Below are 27,616 nucleotides of genomic sequence, written 5' to 3'. Positions count from 1 at the left end.
CTCAACTTTCTGGTCATTTTATCTGGTTATGAACTTCCTCTAAATGTAAAAAACAAAGTCCTAAAAAATAGCAATAGCATTGTAATAATGCTGCCTTGAGAAATGCTCAGAGTATAATATTATCTCTCTTTTGTCCCTTGTCTTGAGGACATTAAGGGCACTTTGACAGCCATTGAGATTACAGAAGGTACAAGCTAATGTTGGTTGTGCCAGATGTAATTTTGCATTTCTCAAAAGAAATACTGTTACATTCAGATATAAATTTGACTGTATCCTGTACTTAATGTTCTATTACAGGTGATTCACATAACAGGCCGGCTACGACTGAGGGTGTCGCTGTCCCACGGGAGGACCGTCCCCAGCCAAATCATGGGTCTCGTGGTTGTGGCTCACGCCTTGCCTCCCCCTACGATCAATGAAGTCAGAATTGACTGCCATATGTTCGTCACTCGAGTAAATATGGACCTCAATATCATTTACTGTGAAAATAGGTACTTTGCTTTTGTCTTCATTTGCCCTGTTGTCTGTTGCACGTTGCTGAGGGTTGGCATTCTCAGCAGTCTGAGGGATTTTACTCTCCCAATGAGGCTCATTATAAATCCTGATCTTATTTTCAATGGCTGCTTGGACTGACACCAAACATGCTTTTTTATTTAAAATTTACATTGCTGCCCTGACTTCCATTAGGGACAACAATGGAATAAATTGGGATACCCAGGCTTCCATATGCTATAATTAAGGCCTATTTTGTCTGAGAACCCAAGAAGAAAGCAGGGCTGAGATGTTATTGGCAAAATGGTACAGCAAAAGGTATCTCCTGAGGCCTCAGCCAGACCCACTTCCTGACTATTGCAGGGGCCAGCCTCATGACGGTCAGTGCTCATCCGGGTATGAAGCGTGTTGTCTTAGCTCAGGCTGCTATAAGAAATTACCACAGACTGGGTGGCTTAAGCAACAGACATTTATTTCTCACGGTTCTGGAGGCTGGGAAGTTCAGCGTCAAGGTGGAGGCTGATCAGGTTCCTGGTGAGAGCCTTCTTCCTGGCTTGCAGATGGCTCCCTTCTCGCTGTGTTCTCACGTGACAGAGAGAGCTCTGGTCTCTTCCTCTTCTTATAAGGACACTAATCCTATCATGGGAATTCCATCCTCATGACCTCATCTGAACCTAATTTCCTCCCAAAGGCCCCACCTCCTCCTACCATCACACTGGGGGTAAGGACTTCAGTATAGAAATTTGGGGGGTACACAAACATTCAGTCCACAAAACATGTAGAGAACAAATGAGAATTTGAGGCCCCCAGAGGAAAAAGGGGAAAAAAGAACTTTGCAAAACTATTAAGTGAAACTTTGCGATCCTGAGGACTTCACTTTTATAAATTAAAAAAAGATGACTCATCACCTGAATGACTTGGCAGTCCTTCCTCAACGCTGAGCTTTGATAAAAGGACTTTTTAGCCTCTGGTTTAAAAGTTCACTTTTTCCATTAAGCACAAAACAAGGGACAAGGAAATGGGACAGTGCCCCTTCAGACCTTTCACCTAGAAGTCACCAGCCCATCATCGACTGATTTGAAGAAGAGAAAGTGGCCGAGTGCCAGGAGAGGGGTAGGGAGGAGCTGTACATGCCTCAGCTGTGGGAAGGAAGCTTGGGCGATACTGTCCACCCCCTAGTGCCACAGGAAGAATTGCTGAGTCGATTTTGAGAGGATGCTTTTGTGGCACGGATATAGTCAGGCATGGAGGCAGTATATGTTCACTGAGCCCTGTGAGTGCCTTCCGAGGGGAAATGAAAGAGCAGAATGGTCTAGTGGCTTAGGTAATTGACCTCTCCAGGGCCTAGCCAAGGGGAAGACGGATGGCATCTGCCTTCAGTCCATTGGGAAGCGCTACAGGTGTTGAGACCAAGTTAGAAATGCCTACCATTTCCCATCAGGATTTGATTCAGAGGAAAGAATTCACCAGTGGGAAAAGATTCCCACCTGAGCTATTAGTGTTCAGTGGGGTAGAAGACGTCATGAAACTGTCGCTGTTATTTATTAAGAACTCTAAATCTATTTTTCAAGTTTTATTGGCACTTATTAAAATTTTTATCATTGTGACTATATAGTTGGCTATATCTAAGGTATTCTGGAATGGACAAAGAATATCAGGAAAGACAGCCAAAATGACTAGCTAGAGTTGGCAAGTAGTAATAAAGATAGCTAATGTTTATCGAATGCTTACTGCACACTCGGCAATGTGTGAAGCTCGTTACATACACCATCTCATTTAAGCCTGAGGTCAGTTCTGTGAGGGTGGTGTTGCCACTGTCTCCATCATCCTCAGGCAATTTCAGCTTAGAGAAAAAGGTTAAGGGCCTTGCCCAAGGCCACAATCTGAACCCACATCTGCCACATTCAAAAGCCATGCTCTTAGCTACATCCTGGGGGTTCTCCCTGCATTCCTTGTCTCTTATTTTTCTTCAGAAGTCAGGCTAACTGGCAGGAGTTGGCCACAATAACCATGGAGGGGGACCTTTCATACACTTGCACCCATGAAAGAACACAATTACAGTCTTCAAAGCTGTTTATTCTCTGATTAAAAATGTAGAATGCTGGAGGTGGAACTTCAAGGAGGGAGGTAGATAGAAGGTCAAAGATGGACTCCATGCTTCTTTGAAAACATACATCAGGCTCCGTCGATGTCGATTTACCACCACCACTCCCTCCAAAAACCAGAGCCTCATCTTATTGACCTAACTGCCAGTGACTGTCCGAGCCCAAAACTATCACTTAATTTTCATTCCTGTGACCACAGATGGATGAATTCTGTCAACACGCCCCCTGAACCTGCATGCCTTGCGGTGCCACTGTAGTAATTGAGATCATTTTCTGTGACCTTCTTTAAGCTTTTTTTCTTTCCATTTAAAAACAAAAAGTTTTCCGCAACCCCTTATTAGCCAATACAATACAGCACCATTTGCCAGCTGAAGATGATAGTCATTATTAAGACAGGCCCCTGTTAAAGGTAACTGCATATTTGATCTGAGGGGAAAGCATACCGTGGGCACATTCATTTCATTTCATTCATTAATCCCTTCACCAACCTCTTAGGTTGTTTCACAGACGAGAAACTGAGGCTCAGCGTACGAGATGCCCTCAGGATGCTGATCCTGATTTAGGGCATCAAACTGGTCTGGAGCTTCCTTCACATGTATCAAGAGTCTTTTTTGACCATTGAGCTGGTCACCTTCACCACGGTAACAGGCTCTGGTGCATAGAAGTGCTTTGATTGTTTTGAGGGATTTTATTCAAATACAGAATAAACTAAAGAATCGTCTTTTCTAAAGACCGAAGTGGCTTTTTCCCAGGGTTTATTGTTTAACTAGGGGATTGCTAACTAGAAACTAATGCTGCTCCTTGACTCTGCAGACCGTTCCCCTCCTCCAAGGTGCCCAGGACGGCCTCGGGCAAAGCCGGCATCTCCAGCTTTCTGAGGCGCTGGCAAATTTCAGAGACGCCAATGAGGCCCTTTTCATCTGTTTCCTCATTTGCAGAAAGGGGGTGTAAACTGCTTGGAAAGCAGCTAATGGTTTTAGGAAAACACCAACTAATCTGTTTTGCACTAGAAAAGCATGGAATCCTGAGAAAACATTCCTTTTTATTGCTTCATTTAGTTTCACCTTACCAAGAATTCTACTTTGGTCAAAAATATTATTTAAATGGCTAGACGTTGAGAAATGCACTCACGGGGTAGTATATTTTAATTCCATTCAGTATCATTCTGGTTTTGTTTTGTTTCTTATTTTCCAGGCTTGGGGGTCAGAGTTAACTTCCAACAGTGATCTCAGGGGTTTCTGAAACGTGTCATTTCTAAAGATTCACTTTATATTTGAATATATCGTAAGTCATAAACCATAAAAAGCACAGGGACAGTAAAGAGAATAAATTAAACAAAAAAAAATTCTCTTTTGGACTGACCAAAACGAATCTGTACTTGGACAGGGAGGAGGGTAGTAAGCATTTTGACGTGTCTGTGTAAACCAGGCAGATGCCCCCACCACGTTTTCCAATTTTCGTTCTATTTTCCTGTGCTCCTGCCTGAGGACATTGACGTCTGGACAATCAATGACAGAGGCTTACACACACGTACTGTCGAGCACAAGCCTGGAAGAGCTGCTGAAATGGTTTAAAAGTTTCTGTGTGGAATCCACCACAGAGTACCAGTTAAAAGGGCCAGGAGTGAAAGCTGAGCTCCCAAATGACTAAGACTAAAAAAGAGAATACCCCCAGGCATCTGTATGTCTCAGCATTTAAATTATATCCCTTGAAATGCCAATTTGGACTTTGTGCCAAGACGCAGCTGAAGCCCTTTTTTCATGGAAATACCCAATAGAAGACCGATCTGTTTAAATGAAAGGTGTCTCTAATCATTTGGTATAAACATAACATGTTTTTATTTTATTATGTAACCTTGAATTATCTTGGCCTCTAATGAGGATCTTGCATTGTTACTGACTCTCAATAATTTCATGGAATTATGTTGTCTAAATGTGTATTCCAATGCCAAAAAAAAGAAAAGAAAGACCTATCTAATTATCTAAACACAATTGTTTGATCCAGTACATTTCCTACTTTTGAAAAAGTCTGTTAAACGTTAAAGAAATAATCTTATCTATAAAGGCTTCTCCCTCGAAGTGCCACTTCCTCACCGGTACCCTGGTATAACGAAAATCTTCAGTAGATTTGTTTCTAAGTCACTGGACGGTTTCTGTGTTTCCCCTTTCTGACTTCCGGCCTGGGTTCTTCCCTCTGCAGGATTAGTGATTATATGGATCTGACCCCTGTAGACATTGTAGGGAAGAGATGCTACCACTTCATCCATGCCGAAGACGTCGAGGGCATCAGGCACAGTCACCTGGACTGTAAGTACCTCCTGTGTAGGGGAGCAACCTGGCTGGTGTCGTCTCTCTCTGATGCTTGGTTTCCGTGTCAGTTCTTCCCTTCTTGTCTCCTGGGTACATTTGAGGTGACTGTCAGTGTGCAGTGAGAAAAACTGAGACATAAATCCCTTCAACCTGTTTTGGCGTTAGATTGAAAGTTGGACCTCGGGCCCAGAGAAATTGCTGGATCTTTAGGTGCTCACCCGGGATTTCGTGGTCTCTTGTGCTCTCTCTCCCATGAAGTGATGGGGGAGTCTTTGTCTTAAGTGCTTTCTTGACCCTTTCATTTTCTAGAGAGCAACTTCCTCTCTGAAATTTGCGGTCTCGGTTTCAAAATATACCTGGGAGAAGACAAGTTCAAATAGGCCAGAGCCTATAAAAATTCCTACTTGACTAGCCACAAAACTGGGGCGAGGGAGATGCCCGGGCACAGGGCAGAGCACATCACGTGGACAGAGCAGTTCTCAAAGGCAGTATCTTTTCTCTGTATTTCTGCAAAGAGGGTTATTCAGAGGAGCAGGTACCTCCATCTCCTGACTCCTGGGAGAAAGGAACTCATCTCCGCTCTTTGAGTCTGGGTCCCAACTCCTGACTTACAGGCTCACGTCTAAGGCACTGTTTGGGCGTTTAAGCAGAGCGGGACCAGCAATGCTCAGAGTCCCAGCAGCATCTCACACACCAGCATCCTCATACTGTCCTCCCTCATCCAACTCAGCTGGGCTGTTTACACTGTGCATTGAAGGGCTCTGACAATCCCATAAGGCAGGAGGCAGTGATCCGGTGGACCTCCTAGAAAGGGGCTGCCCTTTTCTAGCCAGAGGTAGGTCTTTTATATGACCTCATGGACTCTTCCTAAAAGATGAGGGCTCTACCAGCTATATTCCAGAAGATTCTAAACAAGTTCTGAACTCTGGTTTTAAACACATGCCAGGTGCCACAGATGAGATGGTACAGCTTGCAGTTGAAGTTTTATGTTGTAAAACCAGCCAGGTGGCCTTTGTAGTTACTTCCTCTCTCCTTTCTCGCCATGGCTGAGGAAAGCTGTTCTAGATCCTTTCTGCCCTGTGCTGTCATTTGTTCATTTCAAACTCAGGTCTGCAAAGACTTGATGGAGAGACAGCCAGCTAGCCAGAGTCTCAGAGTGTGAGCATCTTGCACTGTGTTTTTAACCCTGCATTAGTAACACTGACGTGGGACCAAGTTCAGTATCAAAGTCTGTATATACCATGTCTCTGGGAAAAGCCTGCCTGCAAGGCTGCTCTCCAGCAGATTCTGCTCCCCACACAGACTACATACGTGCCTTGGTATCGCACACCAGGGATTTAAGAAACACACTTGTTGCTAAGAATGAATGGGTGTTGTGTATCGCAGAAGCAGATGGCTCTTCAATTAACTGGGGAAAAAAAATGATGCCGTTTCTTGAAAAGAAACATCAGGTTCTTTGTAGCTGGGAATTTTGAGAAAATGGAGAAAGATCAGAATCTTTGGAGGAAGCTATGGATATATTTTTTGGACCAATATATGCCAGAGATCCAGACTTTAAAAATGAATATCTTATTTGTAGTACGCTGTCATAGACCACGTGTGTGGAGAGAGGGGGGTGTTTTTGATTTGGAATCTTAAATGAGGTCTAAATTCAGAAACCTGATGCTGACGAAAGAGAACGTTGTCATCCTCAGTTATCATTTGGAAAATGTCACGCTCTCTCTGGGATTTGATTTACACCTTGAAGAAATACAATTCATCAGGAACAGTGAGCTAGGGAAGTTCATTTCTTCCCATAAAGCAAAGGTCTCCAGCAAATATGTCTGATGCCATTCTCTGCCATCTACTTTTATCTCATTTTTAGTAATGGGAATAATTTGAGAGTCCTAAAAATAAACAACTCTGCCATTCACTGTTGTGCTAATCTCCTAATTTTTGTTGTTTCTTGCCAACTGATAAACAGAGAAGGTATGCTTTCAAATTCTGTGATTTCTTTCATTACGTGATATTGACAGGCTGGCGATTGCTTTATGATTTAACCTACTAATAAAGATTGAGTTCATACTTTCAACTCGTACACATGACTTCTAATTTTAAGTTCATTTAATAACCTTAAACACATGAAAAACAAATAGAATGAGCTGATAACTCTGCACAGTAAAATACACTTCACATATTTAGCTCTCATGCTGTGGAATAACTCCACAATGTCAAGTAGCACACAATTAGTAAAACTGTAGGGGGAGGAAAAGGAGTGTTTTGATCCTGAAGAATTTTGATCCTAATCAGATTGAAATTTCAACATTCTTGTAGTGCTTAATATCTTCAATCACACACACAAAAATCAAACTGATGCCAATGTCAGGTTTTGCATTCTGTGACTGAAATAAAATGCTAAAATATACAAATGCATCTCGCTTTGTACAATAAACATTAGCATCATTATAAAGTAAGATTGAGTCTAAAATTGTGTGATGGAATGTCTGATGTTTACCTAATTCTCAAACCAAAGCCAGCCCAGTAACAAAATGACAGAGCATGTAATAAGTCTTGGTTGTGTAAACACTGGAAGAAAAGGCAGAAAGCCAGCACAGCATCTTGCTTGTCCAAAGCCCTAGGCTATTACTGAAGGATGCCTCAACTGTGTCTTCTTGGCAGGAGAAGGTCATGGTGACATAGAATCAGCTCAAGAATAAGATAGAATTCTAAAACCAAGGGATGGTTAAAAAATAAACCACATTAACTATTTAGCTTTTCTTCCTAGAGCTATTGACACAATTCCTTGTTCTGTCCATGAAAGACAGGTTTTAGTCATCTGATCATATTTCTATTTTGATTATCTGTCTTATGTGCTGGTTTATGGATAAGATTTAAAAAAAAAAGATTCAATAGTCTTTGATAACTCAAAATGCTATCTTTATCACATATCTTTTTCCTAGTGTAGGCCTCTGTAAATCCATAGATGAACTCGTCTCTAGAATGAGAAAAGTGAAAGGGAATCTGGGCAGCACCAGGATTTGACAACATGAAGACATTGAACCAACAACTTTGGAGCATTGACTCTCCCACCAGGTTAATACAAGACACCTGATGGTTCACTGGGTTTCAACAAAAAGAATCACATTATCTATACAAACATGGCGGGTTAGTGAAATTATCCTGGGATTCTAAAACCAAGGGAATTTCACACAGTGACCAAAGACCTTGTGATTTTTTTTCTTTAAGCCAACTCACTGGAGTCATTGAACCAATTTCACTGATTCTTCAGGCCAAATTGACCAAAGCAACATTTCAAGGTTTGAATTCTAAATCACTCATATTAGCAATCATTTGAGCATCTTTGCCCACCACCCTCCGGTTTTCCATTGCTCAGGAGGTCCTGACCTCCAGCTGAGCAGTCATGTCTCCCTAGAGTTGCACACTCCAGTTACCTGGAGCATCTGTGTCACTCTTGAATTATGAGAGCGGTTTCGGCACAACCAATTACTACTCTCCCTCTGCCTGTGGCCTGAAAAGTCTAAGGGCAAACCACGATTGCTAAACCAAACAGAGAAACATGCTTTGTATTTCTCCTTCATCCCTTTTAATCCAGCCTTTTGTCTATAAAAGACACTGAATTTGGGGCCAGAGCCGTGGCTGAGTGGTTGAGTTCATGCTCTCCACTGCGGCAGCCCGGGGTTTTGGCGGTTCAGATCCTGGGCGCGGACATGGCGCCGCTTGTTAGACCACGTTGAGGTAGCATCCCACGTGCCACAACTAGAAGGACCTGCAACTAGGATATACAACTATGTACCGGGGGAATTTGGGCAGATAAAGCAGAAAAAGAAAAAAAAAAAAATAGACTGAATTTGTCTAGAGATACCCAAGGGTTCTTCCCAGGTCAAATCAGCAACAAGTCTCTAAAACCTGGCAAGAGTGGCCTGAGGGAAACCTTCCCTTCCCTTTATAATGTTGTGCTCCACCAGCAAGCTCAAGGCTCTGCATCTGTGGATCTTCAGAGAAAGGGAGCCAGAAAGTGTAGAAGTGGTGTCAGTTTTCCCTTCCTAGAACCACACCCAGCATGAGGAAACTCTGGAAGAGTTATTTCAGAAAGAGAGAAGGACTTCCAGCCTGTCTATGAGATCACGTAGAGTTAAAAAGTGTGGCCTGCCCAATATATTTGGGAGGAGTTTAAAAAAAAAAAAATACAGTAGCCTAAGTGTTTATTTCTTAATTACAAAATTCTATACTTCCTAACAAAACTAATCCACAGCTACCTGGCATAATGCATTGCATGCTGTTTTGCATCAATAACCCCCACACTTCCTCCTGAAGGCATCTCATCGCCAAATGCAAGCTGACTGCTTAATGCAGGACTAATTAGTATATCCCCTTCCAGTCTGCAGGCCCTCCATTGTAATTCCTTCCCAGCTCATTTTTTTCCACAACCGAGCATCAATCAAAGTAAGTGCCCTGCCTGCCTAGGAAACACAAGATGTCCTCCATGCATTTGTCATCTGCCACACAAACAAAGGGGGAATTTAATTGTTGATTTGGGTATGCAGCCATTGCACACAGTCAAGGAAGCCACGAGAGAAGGAAGAAGGGAAGGTATCAAGTATTATGGGAGGGCCAAATGAGGGGGTGGGGTGGGGCCCTTCTATTTTCTGATCTGGGCCTTTTTCAGGGCTGAGTCCTCAGGGATTCAGCTGCAGCCCGATCACTGGGTGGACTTTTTCCCAAAGCAAATGAGTTTTTCCTCTTCTTCCGTGTGAATATGAAAATTCTCGTGAGAGGAAATGCGTGTAATGGCTACCACGTCTGACTTTTTTCAGAAGCCAAGTCAGCCTACATCATGTGCCTGTCCATTAACTAAAAAGACTGTTACGTGAAGACAAAATAGTGCCAGGACTCTATACAGGAGTGAATTAGTATTATTATTTTACGTCTTTTTTTTTTTTTTTTGGCAAGTGCTGATTCTGGCTTTTCAAATCCAAGGGCAGGCGAACACAGAGAACAGAGACCAGCAAGGGCCTAAGGTCCAGGGGAGTGTCTCTGCCACACTGCTCCACTGCTTTATAGAAATGCAGGGTTTCAGGCCGACGCCCAGACTCACGGAATCCGAATCTGCAGTGAACAAGCTCCCTAGCTGACTGGCCTTCATGTGAAAGTTGGAGAAGTACTGACTGCTAGTAGTTAGACAGCGTTACTTTATATGGAGTAAAAGCAATCACAAATCGACTGACCATCTTAAGGACTTCATTTTCCTCTCCAATTGGATGAATTTTATGAATAGGAGTAAAATATGAGTAGGGATTTGGCTCTGAGGGTATCTCAGTCATTGTTCAAATGAACGAGTATGTGATTACTTGATAGATTCTTTCTTTACAAAGATGTAAAGTCTTGAATATCAGTGGAGAGGGTTCATAGAGTATAAATAGTAGTAATAGTCAACTTGTAAGCAAAAAGAGGTCTTTATTCTTTTTCCCAGCTTAATATTTTTTCTATTCACTTGATTGCACGTGTGAATATTTTCCCTGTTCAAGTTCATCTAACATTTATGAGTACTTAGCATATTCAAAGCTTTGTGGTATTGCTATCAGGTTTCAAAAATAACTAAGATACGGTCTCTACCTTCAAGGAGCTTACATACTGGTTGAGAAGACAGCATGAAAACAGCCAGTTTTGAAAAAGCGGCATAAAATGAGGACTATTAAGATGTATAAACAAAACACAGAAACCCCAGAGGTGGGGGCAGCCAAGGGAGGGTGGAGAAGTCCCAAGACACAGTTTCCCTGGACCTTGAAAGAAGACGGCAAGAAGCCAGGCTGGCAGGAGATGTGGGCGGTGTAAAGGGCTTCCAGGCTCAGAGGAGCACACGAAAGCACACGGAAGACAGAAACACGTGATCTTTCTCTCTGCCCAGAGAGGAAGCCAGAACTGCGATTTGACCAACAGATCCTTATGATTCCAACATGGCTTCTCGGGCTTCTCCTTATTACTATTTCAATTAATAGCTGCTTTTATTCTCATAAAAAGAAACGCCTGATGTTTGAGAGAAAATAACCCGTTGCTCTTATAAAGCATGATCAGGAAAAAAACAAAACTTCTAAAGAAATCATCCATTTTAATCTAAATCAATTAACCTTAATAAAAACCAATTCCATTACTTCTTATAATGGCATCTTTTTCTTCATCTTGTATAAACTATACTTTAAAATACTTTTATTAAAACATTGATTAAATGACACCCTGTGTATCTCTAAGAACCTCAGACTTTTTTTACACAAAAGAGCAGCATAGGATTTAATTGGCACATATGTTTAGTATAAAATGGTTTTCCCATAAATATAGGGTTAACTAAGGATCAGGTTACTTGAACCTCTTTATGAACTCCCACATCCTCTCTGGCTTCCTAGAATTTTCCTCAGGGCATATCAGCTCAAATGCATCTGGTGTGTCCATCTAGCTGATGTTTCTGGTTCATCAGAAAACCCAAGTAAAAATGATGTAAACTTTCTCTGAAATTGTCTTAACTTTCTCTTCATGCTCAAAAGACAGCTATTTCCCTGTCAGTCATCAGTTCCTCACAGGACAACGTCCAAAATCAGGAAAGGGTCAGTAGCCATTTTGTGTTCATTTTTGAAAGAAAAGAGAACATTCCCAGAGGCCCTGCAGTAGAGAGAAGCCCCCTTATGTCTCATTGTCCAGCATTGCATGAAATACCCAAGCCTACGCCACACGCTGGCAAGGATGGAATGACCGTGACTGTGACTGGTTTAAATGATCCAAGTGTATCCCCTTGGGACTTGGGAGGAGCCCATCAAACATGAAACCCCGAGGGAGAGTTCTGGCATCCAGAAGGAAGTGGCGGAAGAGCCGTTCAGCGGAGAGGCCACCACACTGCTACGTGGGAGAATCTGTAATGGCCTCACAATAAAGTACTTGGATTTCTGAAACTCTGCAGATCAGGTAAACAAATGGAATCTGTCTGGACTCCTTTAAATAATCCTGATTTTCTGGAACACTAGCTTTGATATGCCTATGCCTCACCACCTATATATTTCTTGTTAAAGCTGTCTGGTGGACTTAATTAAATGACGGCATCCAGAAACACAGCGTCCACCAGAGACATACGATAAATTCGAGTGTAAGATCCACCTCATCCCTTTTGCCTTTGTTTTTTTTAGGTTACCCTACGTCTCAGCCTAACCTCCCCGCTACTCCACTCTTCTTCATTTGTAAAGGGAGGAGGAGAATTCCCCCTGACCGGGTCAGACCCTGTGCTTTCACAGACCTACACACCACTTTCCATAAGAGTTATCCCTGTGATCAATTTATTAGTAAAAATGACTGATAAGCATCTGTCTCCCATTCGAAGGCAAACAGAGGTAAATCCTTATTTTCAGAATGAGGAAAGCTTTTTGACAATCTCCCACAGTAGACAGACTTCCCCTTGCGTCTCGTCATCCAGTGTTCCATCATATCCCAAACCAAAGCCAGTCACCAGCAAGGGAAATGGAATCGCCGTGACTAACTGAGACAGCTACAGGAGGGCGGGCCCATGACTGGTTTCGCTCACTTTGATCTCCCCCAGTGCCTGGCATAGAGTAGTCACTAAAAAAAATATTTCTTGGGGCTGGCCTGGTGACTCAGGGGTTTAGTTCACACGTTCCGCTTCTCGGTGGCCTGGGGTTCGCCAGTTCAGATCCCAGGTGCAGACATGCTGTGGTAGGCATCCTACATATAGAGTAGAGGAAGCCGGGCATGGATGTTAGCTCAGGGCCAGTCTTCCTCAGCAAAAAGAGGAGGATTGGGAGTAATTAGCTAAGGGCTAATCTTCCTAAAAAAAAAAAAAAAATTTCTTGAATGAGTGAATAAATCCACCATTTTCCTCATTTCCTAGCCATAAATCTTTCTCAATTCCATGCTGAAGAATTCACTGCTTCTATATAGCTAAACCTCACATAAAAAAAGAAGGCATGGGGGCTAAGAAATCCTCTGTCCTTAACTATTTTAGGTCAAGAAGGGCAGGAATGAGTGGCACTGAAACTCCCTGGTTGGAGTGAAAACAGCTTGAAAAAAAATCTGAGATCTCAATGTCACTCACGCCAACAATTCCTTTGATTCTTCCTGTCTTAGAAGACAATACCATCAGTGTTTAAAAGCATTGGTCTCCAATTCACTACATTATCACAAAGAAAAGGGAAATTTATTTTTTAAACTTAACAAATTGACATGTTCTAAATCAATGAAAAGTTTTCTGTACGATTCAATATTAACAGTTAATAAAAATCTATCAATTGGCAGTGATATAGGAAAAAACCTCTTCTGAGGTTATAAATCACACAGATAGCAATTCAAGCAGGGCTTGTCATTAGCGCATTGGGGGAAAATCCATAGATGATGCATACGCATTCACAGAACATCCACAGGTCTTCTGTCTTTAGGCTTGTAACTCACATTAAGCATCAAATATCATTAAACTTTACCAAATATTGCTTGGCACATAGATTTACAAAAAAACTAAAAACCAATTTGTGGATGCCTGCTATTTAAGACATCTAGCTCGCTAATTGCAAAATCTATAGGAAAGTCTGCACAGCATCAAAGCCTGGGTTGAGCCTATGAGCAGTTCTAAATGAAAAACTGTCTCTGTTGCGGGTAAATAAAGCACTGAACGCAGAGTTTCTGGCTCTAATGCTATTTCTCCTGTGGCTTCTGAAAATGACCTTTCTGTAAGCGTCAAGGACGATAACTTTTTAGATAAAGAAACTTGTTCCTGTTTGAAGTCTATGTCAGGTTCATTCCCCTATAGCCCACAGTTTTCAAAAGCAGAGGAAAAAGTAATCCAGAATTTAAAAAAAAAAAAAAGTCCTGTTTCCAGAATGAAGTTCCCTGTCAGCCTGCCTTGGGCCTTAGGTGGAGAAGCAGAGATTAAAGAGTCAGTATTCTTTTTCATGTTTCATCTGCCAGTTTGGTGAATGTAGAAAGAGAACCGGTGGGTACAGCGAAGCCCCCAACGGTGGTATTAAGGAGAAACTATGATTCTAGCACGCCCTCCTTACTTACACGCACACTCCATATTAGTGAATTCAAAAATAATTTTTGAGTTTCTGGTGGAAGCTGCCAGCTCTCCGTTCTCTGCGGCCACTAGTACCTCAAGGAGGGGGTGAATGGCGCAGCAGATGCGTCCTCCTATCGCCATGACGATAATGAAGGTCTTTGTCCAGCTGTGTGAATGTGAAGTGTGAAATCTCCGATGACCTCACCATTTCCTATTTATTCTATACTTACCTGAATACACCAAGTACTGCCGCTTTTTAATGCATATGCAAACCGCTAAAATGTCCTTTTGTGAGCCACTTTGCTAAAAGACCGCTTTTGATATGTGTTCTTCAAACTGAATTAGACTGCTTCCTTCTTTTTAAGACACAAGTAACTCACTATTTAGAATCTTTGGCTTTGATTTTGTAGAACAGCCCAACAGGAAGAGACCATGTTCTCTTTTTTTCTCCATATTTCTGAAGGCAAACTTGTACTGATTTGTTTTGATTTACTAACAGAATTATGTTCCTGCCACAGACACAGCCTTCCTTTATGTCCTTTCAGTCATCAGTCTATTTCTGTGGACAAAGTTTTCCCAAGGAAACTGAAATCCCTCTGTTGGCCACTGTGTGCAGAGCGTGGATGTGCGCTTCAGCCAAAGAGGTCATCGGATTTGGGGACAGTAGTTGTTCTTTCTAAGCAGCACATTTCTTGTATGCCTACCACTCAAACCAAGAGACTAAGTGACATTTTAAAAAGATAGTCAATCAAACTGAGCATCCAGTCTTTTGGGGGTAAAAATGTGTATTTGATGTAAAAGCTCACGTGTTCGAAACTGTAAGCTCTCTGCAATTTTCTTTCGATTGAACTGTATTTGCCACTCCCTTCCCACTTAGCAGGGGTGGTGTTTTGATGCTAATAGCCAAAAGTTGTCAAATGAGCTGAGCTGGGACAGTTCAACCAGGAGGATTTAAATCCCTTTGTCTCTGTTGTCTTCTTCGCACAAGTGTGGGGTCACCTCTGTCCTCTGAAGAGCACAGTGTGTAACTCAAAGGCACCTTTAGCTTGGCAAGTGGAGTGGTACTGATGACAGCTTCTTGGTTTTCCTCAGAGCAATAGCAGCCAAAAGCAATTGGCTACAGCCTAGACTTCAGAGTAAAAAGGAACAAGCTCTTGTGTGATAGCAGAGCGTTCGTTCACATTTATACCCGGGACCGTTCCAGACTGTAAGTGAACCTGGGGCAGACGTACGCATCCTCCCTGTGTCTTCGTGTTTACCATGTAAAATCTAAGAAGAGCCCATTTAAATGTTTTACAATCCTTACATAGAAACTAATTCCTATAGCACAACTTTAAAGACATAATTCTAGAGACGTTATGATGTGATCAGTGAATTTAATGAGAGACACACAGGCTGGCTGTTCTCCCAAAAGTCTCAGATGGCAAGAAGTAAACTTCGAGGGGCCGGCTGACGGTGTAGTGGTTAAGTTCACAAGTTCTATTTCAGCACCCAGGGTTCGCAGGCTCAGATCCCAGGCACGGACCTAGCACCACTTGTCAAGCCATGCTGTGGCAGCATCCCACATAAAATAGAGGAAGATTGGCACAGATGTTAGCTCAGCAACAACCTTCCTCAAGCAAAAAGAGGAGGATTGGCAACAGATGTTAGCTCAGGGCCAATCTTCCTCACACACACACAAAAAAAAGTAAACTTTGAGATAAACCAAAAAGACGACGCCAGGGTATGTGCTGGAAGTACTTGGACCATATCATGGTATAACACTAAAAATGTGATCCACATATATATTTTCTCTCTGTCTGCTTCCTCTCTTTATAGTTTGAGCATATTGTTAGGAATTCACTCCTGGGCTCATTGATTTGATGATTCTCTATCTCTTTTCAAGGGACAATTAACCACTTTTTAAGGACTTCCATATCAAGTAACTTACATCATGCTTCTTTCTGTTTTTCCCCACAAAATGGATTTTGTGAAATAGACAGACACAAACGTTCTCTCATATCTCACCATTATCTAAAGCTAAAACTCAAAAACAAGAACAACAGCCACTGGACGAAAGAGAATTGAGAAAGTTTTTGTGTTTTTCAAGTTGTCCAATTTATTACAAACTAAAAATCTCTTCCAAACTGGCACCAAGGTGGCTTTTCTTCTTGAGCTGATTAGGACCACATGAGCTCAGGAAAAGCTGTCAGATCCTGCCTCTGGCACAGCTGGAATGATCCAACTGATTTGCCAGTATGATTTTTTTTTTTTTTTTTTTTAAGAAAGAAGCTTCATCCCAAAGTCATAAATTTATATTCTGGAGCCCCAAGAAAAAATTATTCCTTATTCATATTAAAGGAACCAAAATTCCATTGTGACATCTTTTATGGGATCTCCTGATAAACAAAAGCAACCAGGGCACAATTTTGGTCAACATCTCACACTCTAGTGAGAGCTAACTCCATGCCCTATCGCCGGTATCTAGATTCTTGCTGACACATGGAGGTCTCCACGGCGTTCACCACGGTAAGTTAAGGCACTCAAGTAGCTGCCCGACGTCCCCAGGGAACCCCTTAGGGGTTTCCCTCCTGGTCAGTCCTTTCACAACCACTTCCTCCTGTCAAAAGTGACCCAGCCTGCCTCTCTTTCATGTAGGTCTCCTCTCTTTGCTAGACATCCCTTGGCCTGGGTGGTAAAGAAGGCTGTATTCGTATATTCATGGCCCTAATAAATTTGTATGTATCTTCTCAGGAAACACAGAGGCACTTAATCAGACCCAGAGTCATGCTGCCTTAACTGTCTTTGAGCAAACAAACCTTCCAGCCCCCTTCACAGCGCATACATGGAGCCCACCCGGAAGCACAGGTTTTTCTGGCTTTGCATCTCAGAATTGAGGTTTTGTTTGCTTTTTTGTTTGTTTGTTTTTAAATAAGAGAAAGGAAGGGAAGGTGATCTTTACATTGCTTCTGCAAATTCTCATTTGATTTTACAATTCCTTTCTCACATTGCCCTTTTCTATGCACTGTATCCTAGGGATAATTTTTTTTTTTTTTTTAATTTTGCCTGCCTTTGGTCAAATTCTGGTCCAGAATCCCCAGCCAGACTGGGCTGATCTGGCCTACCATCTCAGTGTTTTCTTCATGTGATTCTAAAAAGGGGCTTCTTAGTCTCCTTGCCTTTGTTAAAAATACTAGACCCATTTGAAATTCTTCTTTATTCCAGATACACAGCAGATAGAATTATACACCAACCACTGATCAGGGTGCTCTAAGTTTTCTCTGTGAAACAGTGGGCAGAATTTTATAACCCACCGTTCTTCTATTAATAGTTAACCAGTTCGAGCGGATCTGAATAAAAGCGCATCTTGTTGCATGCAACAACGGTTTTGACAGAAGAGCTGTACGGCAGAGTCGGTATTTTCCTGCTTTCAGCTTCGCCACGCAGTTTTGTAGGCTGGTAAGCCATGCATGCAGAATGGCAGAACTTACAATCGCCGACAAAAGGAGAGGACAATGCTACCTGTGGAGCCTCGCCACCGACAGACGATGACAGTTCCGGGCCTTAAAAAGAAACTAAACCGTTGAATAGTTTCAGGATAGAACTTGCCACTTCTTGAAGCCCTCATCAAAGCAAGGCTTTTTCAAGCAACTGTTGAGACATAACTACTAAATTTTACAACCATCCATTTAGCGTATTGTGAGCAAAAGGGAGAATGGGAGAAAAGCATTAAAGTTTCTATGTCTATGGATATAATACGTGGAGGTTTGACTTTTGATCACTTTCAGAGCCAGGAAGAGAGGCTCAGACACGACGGGAAGAGCTTCGCAGCCTTAAACATGGCTCTTTTCCAAAGTGACTTCTCTTTACCCATCCACACACCCCCAAAAAAATCAAAATGTACTTCATGAAACTATTGTCTATGAAGCACTTATTAGCCGTAATTAAATGGACAATATGAATTTACTACGTCTTTAGGACTCTGGCTTGTTCTGGTTTAGAGCAAGATGATTAATGCAAATACATATTACTTGAGATAACCATTTAGCAGCTAATTTAGCCAAATTTATTACAGCAGTTAGAGGTTTTTCATTTTAGCAGACGGAGACAAGGACATGCCAAAAGTGGGCGACGTGGACGAGTGCACACTGCCCTCTAGTGGCCGCCCAACCGGCGCGCTTTTGGGGGTGTGGAGTGGCCGTGATCGGCAGCCAAGTCTTAACAGCAGGTTCTGCACGTTTCCGGCATCCTTTTAAACCATTCCCATCCATAGCACTTTATTTCAAGGGATGATTTACTGCACCTTCCCCCTTTTACTAGCTCAGGAGTACCCAGATACAAATCAAATCAATTTCACCTTGGCAAGATTTTGGTTAAAGTATCATTTTTAACATCTGCATTTTAAAGCTCTCTTTCAGTGGGTATTTAATGGCACCGTTTCACGTTACTGATTGTTTTTACTTGTTCCTTCATTTGGGGCCATATTTCAGAGTCTGTGTGGAGCTGTCACTCAGTTTGGCTTCAGCCAAGTCAATTCTGTGCCTCCCTTAGGCCAGGGTTTTTCTCTGACTTGGTTGGGGGATTTATTTTGTTCCAACATTCAGTAAAGTCTCATCAGAATTTGCCCTGACTAACCAATGTAAATTTAGTTCATACACGGACTATAAATTCCGTTAGACAAGATCAAAAGGAACAGACGTATAAGGACGCCGTTTGATACTGCTCGCACTGAGGGGAATGATCAAAGACTGGGGGTAAAGCATCTTCGGAGCCATTCAAATATCCAGAATCTCGAAGGGGTCCAACCCATTCACAATATCCACACCGCTTAGGTGTTCTGTGAGTCAACAAGATTTGTATTCCTTCTATTCTTCTTTTCACACCATGGCTGCCCAAAACAGAATCAAGGCTTACTACAAATGCTACTAACCCTCTCCGCTCCACTGAATTGTTGATTTCATTTGTCCTACTAATGGCATCCTACATTAAGCGTCCAGAGGGCCACCCCGGGCTTGGTGCGGGACCTTGCCTTTCTAAGCTTGAGGTTTTGCAGAGATGACAGTCATTTAGTCTCAGGCTTAATACACAATGCCTTCTGTTTTGTTTTGTTTTTCGCCCAGTGCTGAATAAGGGCCAGTGTGTAACGAAGTACTACCGTTGGATGCAGAAGAACGGAGGATATATTTGGATACAGTCCAGCGCCACCATAGCTATTAATGCCAAGAACGCCAACGAGAAGAATATCATCTGGGTGAATTATCTTCTTAGGTATATTTTCTGATTCTTTTTCATTTCTGTCTTAGGTATAAAATATGCAGCCCGATGGTTAACAGCTGACATGTTGTATTACCTTTTGACAGTATCTCGTGTGGAATTATGTGGAAAGTCTGCTTTTCTTTCCATAAGATTCAAAGAAATGTGAAAAGAGCAAAGCTGTGTTGGAAAGGACTCCGAGGGCAGATTCACAGAATTTTTTATACTTCTTGGTCTCAACCATTTGGGCAGCTCTGCAGAAGTTACTTTGTTTTCCCCAAAAGTGTTCAGGCCAGAAAAAGAAGACAGTTTTGCCTACAGCTGGAGCATTCAAAAAGCACCTCCTTCTCCCTCCCACATGTACTTGTACTCATGCACTCCAATCCTTGTGAAAATGAAGCAAAGGGGGATGGGGGAATAGTGGCAGGTACATTGTATTCCTCCTGGACTCCATCCCTTTGAAGCTTCAGCATATCATATAGGGTTTGACTCCCTAGGCATCACAGTTTTGGTAAGCAAAGTGAGTTGCTTTGCCAGAATCAAGACAATACCAGTATAGAAATGAAGGCAATCTTCTTTTCCCTGCTCTGTGATCTCAGGCAAGTTTTACTGCTGTTTTAATGCATCCTCAAATTTATATCCATAAACGTGGCCAAGCTCAGCGGCTTCCTAAATTCTAGTGTGCGACACCAGTTCTTTCTCCTTCCTTACTTTCTGCCTTTGGAGTCAAACTAGCAAAAAAAGCAACCAAGACCGACAACCTGGGTGGTCTGAGTTTGGGGGCAAGCTTTCTGGGAGGCTCTCCACCAGTCCTGTCCTGAAGCTCTCCGAATGTTCAGTCTGGCTCTCTCTCACCACTGTCATTCCAGTCTTTGGCTTCTCTTGGTCTAAAGCCACCAAGCAGGGCCCACACGTAGTATGAGTAGGAAAACTTCCAATAGGTCTTATGAATGGAAGTTGTTGCCCTTTGGCTGCTAATCTAGACCGAGAGTACCTGAGTCCCATTTTTCTTGGAGACAGCCAAATGGAGCTGAGATGCTGACAGCCATGGCTCATGAGCACACTGGCCCTTCAGAGTGTGTTCACGCGCGTTGGTGATGACTTGACGGCATGAATGTGCTTGCTACCAATAGCATATCAATCAGACTCTAATGATTATTGCTCTAGAGAGGGCCTTAATGTGCACCACTTAAAAGAGTCTTCATTTATCTGCTTTCTTTTTCCCTTTTTGACCTCTTCTACTCTACATTAATTCTCTCTGAAGGTAAAAGTATGTGTGTTTAATGTGGCTTCCTCCAAGGCCTGATTTTCATGCAAACTATCCCCTGTTTGTGATATGCTCAAGATGAGTTCTGATATCAAGAAATCCTTTTACATAGAGGTTTATGGAACAGTGGCTATACATAATGCAGAAGGTTATGAAAATTCACATGCCAAAAAGGAAATAGCATAAGGTATTGTGGCATTGACATTCTTTTGCTAGGCAAAAATGATGTTGTACCAAGGAGACCTATTATTTTTTAAAATTAGGCATTGGTAACAGAGACACCAAAGACTAGAAAATGTATCTCCGGTTCATGTACCTAGGGTACTAAAGTAATATCTATGGCTGTTACTCCCATTCAAGGAGATTTCTTCCTATCTGCATCTTTCTCACTGCCTCATCAGCCTCATGACGTCCTACTCTGTGCCCAAATGGAGGGAGTGAGAAGGGTTAAGGAGAGGTCAGTCCACGCAACTTTGGATCAACGCTATTGGTCCAGCCTAGGATCACATGGTACAAGCACATGAGTGTTTGGTGATTCTAGTCCATCTAATTCCACATGGAGAGGAAGGAAGCAGTTTGGGTACCAAAGACCAGTCTTCAGGCTCAGGAGCCTCAATCTCAGATGTGCTGGACCTGTTTCAGCTGACCCAAGGACTCACTCTGTTCAATAATGAAAGACTGTAAGTTGGGTGACAAGTGACTTGTGAACCCCATGGCATCTGGACCAAAGGAGACTAAGACAGATGGGCTTTAGCAGAGGAAACTCCACCAAGTCTCGCCCTCATTGGTATCACTTCTACAGGCTAGAAATCTACTAAGAAAAGCACTTGGCCTTGGCAAAATAGTAACATTGAAGTTTGTTTCTCTTTCCCACACTTTTGTGCTTTGTTCTTCCCTGAGCAATATATTCATGCTCCCTCTTCCCCCAGAATCCCTCACTTCTGGGCCCCAACCGGGCTTGTCCATCCCCGTTCTGGAATCACTGCTCCCGTAGTCTTCTTCCCATTCCCTCCCAATGCTTGATAGACTTACAGGCTCCTAGAGATTCAGAGACTGCATAAGTGCTAAGGCCACCTTCCCACCACTGGTCTCATCTGATTAGCTAGAGAAAGCTCTGCTGCTGAAGCTAATGCACACTCAGGAGTAAATGCCTGAAACCCATCTCAGTGAATTAACCACCCCAGGGACATCTGCAGTTCTAGGGCAGTCACTGAAACAATGACTCTTTAAGAGAGGAGTTTCACTGGAGATTAGCAATGAGTCAGGAATCACTTCTGGTAAGTCTCTGGTTGGCCAGCCTTCATGGAAGGATAGAAGTGCCATTTGCTATTTGGAGGCAAGAGGCTTTCCTTGTGCCCTCAGATTACAGTAGTCTATTCTGCTCCCACATCAGGCTGGCTTTAGAGTGGCATTTCTAGAAGACATCTAACTCAAACTGACCAAACACACTCTCTTTTCCAGAAAAGGCTTGTTTCTAAATTAAAAATAGAACAAAAATTAAGCACGTTTGTGCAAATGGGGTTCAATCCATTCTGTTAGGGGCTCTGTCACACTGGGACTCTCCCCACTGCAATCAGAGTTCCAGCTAACAAGCCACAGGTGTACACCACATGAGCAGATGAAAATATGATTGTAATGGGTGTGTTGACAGTTCGGTAGCCATAAGCTACGCATCCCAAGGTGCACCTGTGCATCTGTCAGATCGTGAGGCGCTGAGGGCTCTGCCCGCCCCCCCCCCCCCCCCGCAGTACCTTTGGCACTATCTGAACAGCTGAGAAGCTCCATCAAGGGGCCAAAACAAGGGTACTGAGGCAATGGACTCATTAGGAGCCCAGGAGAAGATACGGCACCCCAGGCGGTATGAGAATGAATTGCTGAGAGTACTTCTCATCCTCCCTTCCCCCAGGTGTTATACTGGGAGGAATGTCAAGCAGCACAGGTCCCTGGCCCCCAGTGGGCCCTGATTATTTAAAAGCTTTTTAGTGGCTTTCATGTGGCATTTGGATATTCAATCATTGTAGCAGGGTGCACCTGTCCCCAGCACATGCAATCTGAGCTTCTATAAAAGTCCCATGATGAGCTGAGAAATGATTTCATGCTTAGTCTTTTAAATTCTCTAAACTTCAAAAGTTTGGGCCAAGGGAGTGGGAAAAAGAGGGTCCAAAGCAAACCATACAGAACGGGTGTGTGCACTCCTGATGAATGCCTCCCTCCCACAGCAATCCCGAGTACAAGGACACACCCATGGACATCGCGCAGCTCCCCCACCTGCCCGAGAAAACGTCGGAATCCTCGGAGACATCCGACTCCGAATCCGACTCTAAAGACACCTCAGGTATTACAGGTATTACCACTTCTCCATGTTCTGCAGTAGTGGCTTACCTTCCCCAGCACGAGGGGCGGGCAGCGGCCAGAGGGCCGTGGTCAGAGCAAAGCAACCGGTCAGGTTTTATAGAGAGATACATGTCACATCAAGTTACCTGAGTTTCTCTCTGTACATATGTATATATACTTATATACCACCACACACATGTATGTGTGTATAGACATATAATATCTACATATATGTATGTGGTAGCATACAAATATATACAGGCATGTATACGTGGTAGTGTGTAAATATATACATATGTGTATGTTGTGGTATATATTTATACACATGTAGACATAGGTATTTCATGGTATATAAATCTATGTACATAAAGATACAGAGAGAGATTGATTGATGTAGTCATCACTCAATGGCAGCCCTCCACAGCCACACAGAAGGAGCCCGGCCCTAACCCCATAGGCAGCTCGGGCTCTCTCTGCTGCTTCAAGTCAGACTGTGACTTTGAGCCCCAAATAGTCACATCCTCACCAAGCCGGGATTGAGCCTCTAAAGTGGGGTCCTTAATGGCATCGATAAATGATTCTTTCAGATGGTGGACTGTTATTATTTTCTGAATCTATGCAGAACAAATCCATGCTTTCTCATTTCTAGTTATTTTGGGAAGTAGACTTTCTGAGTAGTTTTGGGGGCAGAAGAAAGTTAATACAAAAATTTACTTTTCTTCCAATCCCTTACCCCCTTCCACATATAGAGCCAGGGAGCACAGAACTCAGAGAATTTTATAGCTGCAAAACCCCTCAGCCTCTTCTTACCCAGCCTGCTCTGCTCTGGAAACGAAGGCCAGAGCAGTGACATGCCTTGCCCGAAGATCTAGTCCAGGCTGCCATGCAAAAGCATTACATCACAGAGCCGTAAAAGCAGCAGCATCCCTCAGTCTTCTGGGGCTGTATCACTGGGCAAATCTGTTCTCCCTAAAATGTGTGGGATGGCTATGGCTCCCCCAGCCCCCACCCTCATGGCACCAGCCCACCAGGCTTATTAACACACATCCCTCCACTCCAGACACAGGGGCATGAGGCAGAACAAAGGATCTTGATTGTTTTCCTGTCTCCTAAATTGCATTCATTTGAAAGTTCTCCACTAGGGCAGAAGTTCTAGAACAGACAGTCTCTGCTCCCTATTTATATAGTACATAGCAGTGGACAAAAAAGACAGAAATGCCCTGCCTTGTGGAGCTTATATTCTAGTTGGAGGAAGAGACAGAAGTAAATAAAAATAAATAAAACATACAGTGAATCAGATAATGGTAAGCGCTGTAGAGAAAAATAACTTTAGGAACAGAGTGTGGTTTTCATAATGAACAAATTTTCACCAGTGGGAGGCACAGACCTCTTTAGAAAGTCGCCTTGCATACCATCATTTCTGTGTGTCACTAACACCTTATTCCAGGTTATTTCCTGACTCCCAGTATTTTTGCAGGATTTCCCAAACGTTTATGTGCCTAATTATCACCTGGATTCCTAATTAGGATCACCTGGTTCAAATGGGATCCGATACATAGGTCTGGGGGGAAGGCTGGGATTCTGCATTTATAACAAGCGTCCAGATGATGCCAATGCTGCTGGTCCCTGGACCACACTTTGAGTAAAGGCCCTGCTAATCTAAGCCCCCAAGAGAGCGCAGGCCAGGCTTTAAGTTACCAGGGTGGTGGAGAAGCTTAGGATGGGGCGAGCCCCCGCCCCGCCTCCCCAGCAGGTGAGGGGGGATCTGGCCCTGCTAATGTGGTGTCTCCTGTGTCTCCTCTCCCCGCCCCCACCCCCGCCGCCCCGGCCGCCGGCCCCACGCAGAGGACAATGAGAACTCCAAGTCGGACGAGAAGGGGAACCAGTCTGAGAACAGCGAAGACCCGGAGCCCGACCCGAAGAAGTCGGGCAGCACGTGCGACAACGACATGAACTGCAACGACGAGGGCCACAGCTCCAGCAACCCCGACAGCCGCGACAGCGACGACAGCTTCGAGCACTCGGACTTTGAGAACCCCAAGGCGGGCGAGGACGGCTTCGGCGCGCTGGGCCCCATGCAGATCAAGGTGGAGCGCTACGTGGAGAGCGAGTCGGACCTGCGGCTGCAGAACTGCGAGTCGCTCACGTCGGACAGCGCCAAGGACTCGGACAGCGCGGCCGAGGCGGGCGCGCAGGCCTCCAGCAAGCACCAGAAGCGCAAGAAGCGGCGGAAACGGCAGAAGGGCGGCAGCGCCAGCCGCCGGCGCCTGTCCAGCGCGTCGAGCCCCGGCGGCCTGGACGCGGGCCTGGTGGAGCCCCCGCGGCTGCTGTCCTCCCCCAACAGTGCCTCGGTGCTCAAGATCAAGACGGAGATCTCGGAACCCATCAACTTCGACAACGACAGCAGCATCTGGAACTACCCGCCCAACCGGGAGATCTCCAGGAACGAGTCTCCCTACAGCATGACCAAGCCCCCCAGCTCCGAGCACTTCCCGTCCCCGCAGGGCGGCGGCGGCAGCAGCGGCGGTGGCGGCGGGGGGCTGCACGTGGCCATCCCCGACTCGGTCCTCACCCCGCCCGGCGCCGATGGCGCCGCCGCCCGCAAGACTCAGTTCAGCGCCTCGGCCACCGCGGCCCTGGCCCCCGTCGCCTCCGACCCGCTGTCGCCCCCGCTCTCGGCGTCCCCGCGGGACAAGCACCCCGGGAGCGGCGGCGGCGGCGGCGGCAGCGGCAGCAGCGGCCCCAGCGCGTCCAACTCCTTGCTGTACACTGGGGACCTGGAGGCGCTGCAGAGGTTGCAGGCGGGCAACGTCGTGCTCCCCCTGGTGCACAGGGTGACCGGGACCCTGGCGGCCACCAGCACGGCCGCGCAGAGGGTCTACACCACGGGCACCATCCGCTACGCGCCCGCCGAGGTGACCCTGGCCATGCAGGGCAACCTGCTGCCCAACGCGCACGCTGTTAACTTCGTGGACGTTAACAGCCCCGGCTTCGGCCTCGACCCCAAGACGCCCATGGAGATGCTCTACCACCACGTGCACCGGCTCAACATGTCGGGACCGTTCGGCGGCGCCGTGAGCGCCGCCAGCCTGACGCAGATGCCCGCCGGCAACGTGTTCACCACGGCCGAGGGACTCTTCTCCACGCTGCCCTTCCCCGTCTACAGCAACGGCATCCACGCGGCACAGACTCTGGAGCGCAAGGAGGACTGAGCGCCCCCAGCGCGGGGCGGGTTCCGCTCGCGGGAGGCATCGTCGGCGTTTTCGTTTAGACCTTTAATTCTAGCACTTTGAATTCGAGCAGGTCAGCGTCTTCTCTCCACACGGCGGTCCCCATTTCATCCCCTCTTTCTTTAACTTGACTTATTCTTTCCTGTAAAGATGTTTATTTTTTGCCTTCAGAGGGTCAGATGACCAAGTTGCCTGCCATTTTGTCTTCTTCTGAGATGTGTGTTGGGTTGTTTTGCTTTCCTTTGCATCTTTATTAAGATGTCTTTAATGTGTATATGCCTCTGCCATAGAATACTCAGTCTTGTGGTCAACAGATTGCTCAAGTGACAACCATTGGGTTTTCTTCATAAAGATCTTGATGTGATCAAGATTGAAAGAGACAAGCATAAACAATGTGCCCTGTTTGACTAAGTCAAATGAAATGGGGTGGTTTTTTGTTTTTGTTCCTAATTCCTTTAAAAATAGGGGGATAGTATTTTAGAATTTTATGCAGAATTTAATTCTCTTTTTATGGTTAAGATTTTAAGATTTTCTTACTTGCACATAAAAATAATTTGGGTTCTTAAACTTAATTTCTGGCCTGTGACTAGAATGTTTAAAAAAAAAAGTTGGACTAAATGTTAATTACTGAAACATTAACTTAATTTCTAAAACCATGGTGCTATCATTTATTAATCTGTGTTGTCTTCATACAAAATGCAGCTCCTGGGCTGGGTTTTGGGGAAAAAAATGTGTTCTGTCCTGGTCTGGAGTCCGTTGCTGCAGTCTCCTTGGTTAGTTAAGAGAAAGCCCTCATTAACGTTTGCTGCAGGACTTAAAATGTTTTACCTCCCAACTAACAAACATAGCCTCACATTAAATTTAATGGGTCAGTAAAGCCCTTTTCAAAGGGGCTTTTGGAAAACTCAATCAAACTGATCTGAGGAGCAGTTTAGGTACATACTGCATTTAGTTGAGCTTTTTTTTTTTTTCCTTTTCTCAGTCTAACTGAGGCTAATTTTTGCAACTTCAATAACACTTCAGAGTAAAAGAAGGAAAAAAATATTTAACGTGTTTTTGATTTTTTTCATTTCTTGCTAAAAAAGGTTGTATTTTGGGGGACTGATTTGATTTGATGGCTTTTTTTTTTTCCCTTTGGTTCTCTTACTTCTAGGTCGAAACCAATAAGGTTTAAAACTAAAGAATGGGTTAATAAGCTTCAAACAGATAACTGCAACAGAAAACCGCACATTAAGTAAAAAAAAAAAAAAAGAAAAAGAAAAAGAAAAAAATATCCTATTTTGTCTTTGTTGCCAGAAATCAGTGTAGTGTCAGACACTCCAAATGACTGTCAAGTATAAATTCTTCTTCCACTCCATTTTTGGCAGCTGTTTGTTAAGGCATCTAATAACAGATGTGAGAACTGTAATGTGTGCAATGTGTACGTGTCCTTGGCTGTCAGTCCCATCGCAGTTTCCATGTGTGTTTCTATATGCAGTATATACTAAGCTAATGTAGTTGTTTTGTCTTTTGTCTTCTCTGTGCTCGATCTCTAGTCCGGAGTGGTACAGTCCCATTCCTGCAGTCCTAGTGAATCAGTGATTCTTGGGGGTTAGTGATTT

General features: G+C 44.0%; 1 protein-coding gene across 1 annotated transcript in view; it reads left to right on the top strand.

Moving 5' to 3' along the window:
* The window catches only part of NPAS3 (neuronal PAS domain protein 3), a 718,494-nt gene extending 691,474 nt beyond the window's left edge, over positions 1-27,020 (top strand). The window contains exons 10-14 of the mRNA XM_046654357.1: positions 298-491; positions 4,797-4,903; positions 19,052-19,199; positions 22,671-22,786; positions 24,631-27,020. Of these exons, the coding sequence (XP_046510313.1) occupies positions 298-491; positions 4,797-4,903; positions 19,052-19,199; positions 22,671-22,786; positions 24,631-25,997 (1,932 nt within the window). The 3' untranslated portion in view covers positions 25,998-27,020. The remainder of the gene's footprint in view (positions 1-297; positions 492-4,796; positions 4,904-19,051; positions 19,200-22,670; positions 22,787-24,630) is intronic.
* The last annotated feature ends 596 nt before the right edge of the window (positions 27,021-27,616 follow it).

Source organism: Equus quagga, chromosome 2 (genome assembly GCF_021613505.1).
Source record: "Equus quagga isolate Etosha38 chromosome 2, UCLA_HA_Equagga_1.0, whole genome shotgun sequence".
Classification (NCBI taxonomy): domain Eukaryota; kingdom Metazoa; phylum Chordata; class Mammalia; order Perissodactyla; family Equidae; genus Equus; species Equus quagga.
The sequence above is the reverse complement of the archived record's forward strand: the minus strand, read 5'-3'. Positions and strand labels throughout refer to the sequence as shown.